This window comes from Centruroides vittatus, unplaced genomic scaffold (genome assembly GCF_030686945.1).
Source record: "Centruroides vittatus isolate TY-2023 unplaced genomic scaffold, ASM3068694v2 contig_747, whole genome shotgun sequence".
Lineage (NCBI taxonomy): Eukaryota > Metazoa > Arthropoda > Arachnida > Scorpiones > Buthidae > Centruroides > Centruroides vittatus.
This window is the reverse complement of record NW_027122483.1, coordinates 424,297-428,302: the sequence shown is the minus strand read 5'-3', so window position 1 is coordinate 428,302 and position 4,006 is coordinate 424,297. Positions and strand designations below refer to the sequence as shown.

Below are 4,006 nucleotides of genomic sequence, written 5' to 3'. Positions count from 1 at the left end.
TTCAAATTCGACCTTTCTTTAGAAGAACTTAGTTTGTTGATGAAATTACTCTTTTTTGTGACAATAACTGTACAACAATCTTAATCTTTGCTATCGTTACTTTTTGCCCGAGCAACGCCGGGCCTACCTGCTAGTATTTTATAAAATTGTACAAAATTATTCGATGTTACCAACAAATCGTAGCCAAAAATGCTGTAATAATTTTTCCTGTCAGATACGATGTCAATCATACTCAAACCTGGCATAGCAACGATCATTGAATTTGTGCTCATTAAAACACGAAACCTATTCGTATATACGATTACATAAATTACGGTAGAATATCACGGTACGGTATATTCATATAACACGGAACGTATCTACCGTGTTATAGGGGGGTCTACTGTAATTGTGTAAGTAAACAGATTATTGATTTAGTTTCTTCACACTGCCTTGGATTTACGAACAACAGCTTACTTCTAATAATTGAAATATGCAGTAACCAAATCTAAGTTTTAATGAAGAAATAAAATTTCAGTGCTTTATATTAGAATTAAATATTTTGTTGTAAGCAATGTTTTATTTAGCAATTTATTACTAAAATCTCACAAGATTTCTTATTAGGTTAAAATAGTGATTCTTATAACTTTACTATACGGACATAATTTCCAAAAATGGTAATGTCTTTTCTAAACGAAATTTTAATGAAAGTGTAAAGCAAGATAAAACACGTTTATTTTATCATTATATTTCACAAACACTCCAATGATACTGAAAGATACAGGAAATATTACAAACTCCGACAGTAAACAATGAACTATTTTATGTATGCAGATTTGCAGATTTTGTTCATTTTAAGTTACTTATAATCATATAACAATGTCGACACTATATTTTTACACAGCTAGTATTTAACATATACATGTAATTCATTAACAAATCCGAAGAAATTTATACGCGAGATTAAATATGGTTGTGTAACTGTATTCAGTTTTTTACATCACAGGGAAATCGGCATATTCAAACTCAGGTGAAATATTTAGATTTTAAAAAATGATGATTAATTAGACAAGAATAATATATCAAAATTTTCCTTACTATATCTATGCAATAATTCTTATATATTTGTTTAATATAATATTTAAAAATGTAAGTTAATAACAGTGAAAAGACATACAGTGTGTTCAGATGACAAAGGTTTTAATAACTTTCAGTCCGAAATGTATAAGCTAATACTTCGACATATTTCAAAGTTCAATTTAAACGATATAATCAAACGCTATTAATAACACGTAATATTCAAAGTGACGTATTATTGCTTTTCTGCTTTCTTCTACGGCGTGGTTTTTTCTTATCCTTGTATCCCCTAGCGAGATCGACAATACTCGATCGTTTTTTTTTCTGTGCTACATAGCATTTAATACAAATCAGTATGATCGCAACGAAAGGTAACACATACACATACTCCGCCAACGAATGTCTTTTGAAGATATCTTTCCTTTTGCAAGTTCCGTTACTAAAAAATAAAGATAATCATTTTAGGGCCTTAAATGCAAATTATAAATATATTTACCTTAGACACAAGCCGTAATTGTTGTCACAAGGAGTATCCTTTTCCTTGACGTACGGTTCAGAAGTCGGAGTGAAGATTTCGAATGATGTTGCTGGTAGACACTCACTCGATTTATTCTTGCAACAGACATAACACTCGGTATGACGAGAAGGACATTGACATGACTGTAGACCTTTTATTTTGCAAACGTTGGTATCGCACTTACCTTTTATACAGATTGCTCTGTTATTTAGACACGATATACCATCGGGTTGCATTTGTGCAGGACAGAAAGGAGAATATCCGTCACAAACACTGCTAACATTCCAACAAGGTTTGTTACTGAAACAAGGCTTGTATTCTTTAAAAGGAACTTTTGCACATTTGTAATTGCAGCATTCATCTGTTCCAAATGTGCAGTACGCTCCTGTCTTAAGTGTACATCTTAAAGGGTGATGTTTATAATGACAACATGAACTTGTATTACACGTTTTTTCTGCAGAATTGCAGTCGCAGTTTTCACCTTCTTCGACAATGCCATTTTCACACGAAGATTTAAATACCTTTTTCAAACACGACTCTGTTTAAAAGATCAATCATTATGTAATCAACAATATGAAAAAAATTTAGATTCTATATAAACCTACTACTGCGTTTAATATATTTCTTCATTGACTTCAGACAACAGATTGAAAATTTCCAATTGTTAATATGTGCTCCGCTTGTGTATTCAGGTTCCATAATGTATTTGCCATCATTCTTATAAAAGTGTGAAGGTGTACACACAGAAGCATTTGCAGGATCGTGTTTGCATCCGAATGCGTGTCCGAGGTGATGTAACAACGTCAATGCCATTCTGAATCGTGGAATTTCTCTTCCTCTAACGACATTTGTAACAAATATGACGTTGTGCGTTTCTTTTGAATAAAAATTAGGGCATATTTTTCCGAGTTTGATATTGGTACAAAGGTTTTCTTTGTCGAACTCTTTATGAGTGAAATAAATCAACAGGCAATAAGGACTTTTGTATTGCTTTAAGTTTTGTATAAATCCTGGACTGTCACTGCTCTGATCTGAGTATGGATACGCAATTCGAATTGGTTTTTCGAATATCGTTATTTGGTCGATTAGAAATTCAATAACGTGCGATTTTTCAATTCTGTCAATGTTTGATTCTTTGAATATCGAATTGGCGATGTTTATAAGATGTAGAACTTCCACTAGCACCGATTTTTTATCAGATTCCATGTATTGAAAATATGTGTGATCAATCAGTATTTCTAAAGTGCATATCTTATTTGATCTGCAACAATTACAGTTATCAGTTCAAACATTACAATCATTAATAATTTGCATTAAATATCTAGTATTTTGTAAATTTATATATTGAAAAATATTATTTACACTGTTTTTCGCAATCTAATTTTAAAATTTTATCCAAAACTGTATGTAATACCTCTGTATATTTTTAACTGACAGTCTTTAATATGCAGATATACATAAGAAAATATTTAAATCTTACCTTTCAGAAACAGTGTTTTGTAGTTTGTTGTAGTTGTGATCAGAGAAGGCAAAGTGGTTATTATCTCTTTCATGTAATGTCTTTAATACTTTGCAAGTTACGTGTTCAGTTTGGTGAAGTTCTTCTACATTAGCGAGACTGTATAGGATTCCAACATCGATAGGTATTTCAGGAACATAAGGATAGGCGGTCTCTATGTAGTAGACTGTATGGTTGATAATCATTCTTGCAGCAAACCTGTCGTCTAAGTAAAATCCTGTTATTTTCGAATCATTTGTTCCAACGAGATATCCCTTGAAAAGTACGTGTGTTTCTGGGAAGATGTTTTGTAAGTAGAACTTCTTGATTTTGTTGTCTTCGTAAATAAACACTTTAGTAGTCAAGAATAGTCGTGATGAATCAGGCTCTATTTTGAAGTTTAAAGTTCTGTGAAAAGCAGGAAAAATTACATTTGAATAATTTACAGTTTGAAAGTCAAAGAGAGAGTAGGAGGTGATGTTAACAGCCATGGGTAGTTTTGCGTCTGAAATTTTCAACTTATAGGAAATAACAAACCAAATTTGACATAGAAATTTAAAAACTTCCATCTTCAACCGTTCGAAACGAATTTCGTCAACTGATTTAAATATCGTTCGATATTTTCGAACAGTAATTAAATTATAAAATACGATTTCATGCGAGAAAGCGTAAAACTCGCAGTTTATATTATAACTTAGTTTTTTTAATCATAAACAGGAAAAAATTTTAATTAATACTATACATTTTACGTTTTCGTTTACATTTATCTGTAATATAAGGCAAAAAATAAAAACAATTGCTAGTTAGGATATCTGTTCATATTGTGTCATTATTTATGTACTGTACATGGTATCTGTAATTACAGTTTACCTATTCTCAGCAATCATGCAGCAAAAAATGCACATCGAAATTGCAGGAAAATTTTGGCACCTGTC

At 31.4% G+C, this 4,006-nt stretch overlaps 1 protein-coding gene across 1 annotated transcript; it reads right to left on the bottom strand.

The window, feature by feature from the left end:
* Positions 1–1,278: 1,278 nt before the first annotated feature.
* Positions 1,279–3,562, bottom strand: LOC136981184 (disintegrin and metalloproteinase domain-containing protein 10-like). The gene is made up of 4 exons (XM_067277466.1): positions 3,054–3,562; positions 2,179–2,834; positions 1,553–2,111; positions 1,279–1,495 (listed from the first exon to the last, which is right to left on the bottom strand). The coding sequence occupies exons 1-4, from the start codon at positions 3,560–3,562 to the stop codon at positions 1,279–1,281; spliced, it is 1,941 nt and encodes a 646-aa protein (XP_067133567.1).
* Between the last annotated feature and the right edge of the window lie 444 nt (positions 3,563–4,006).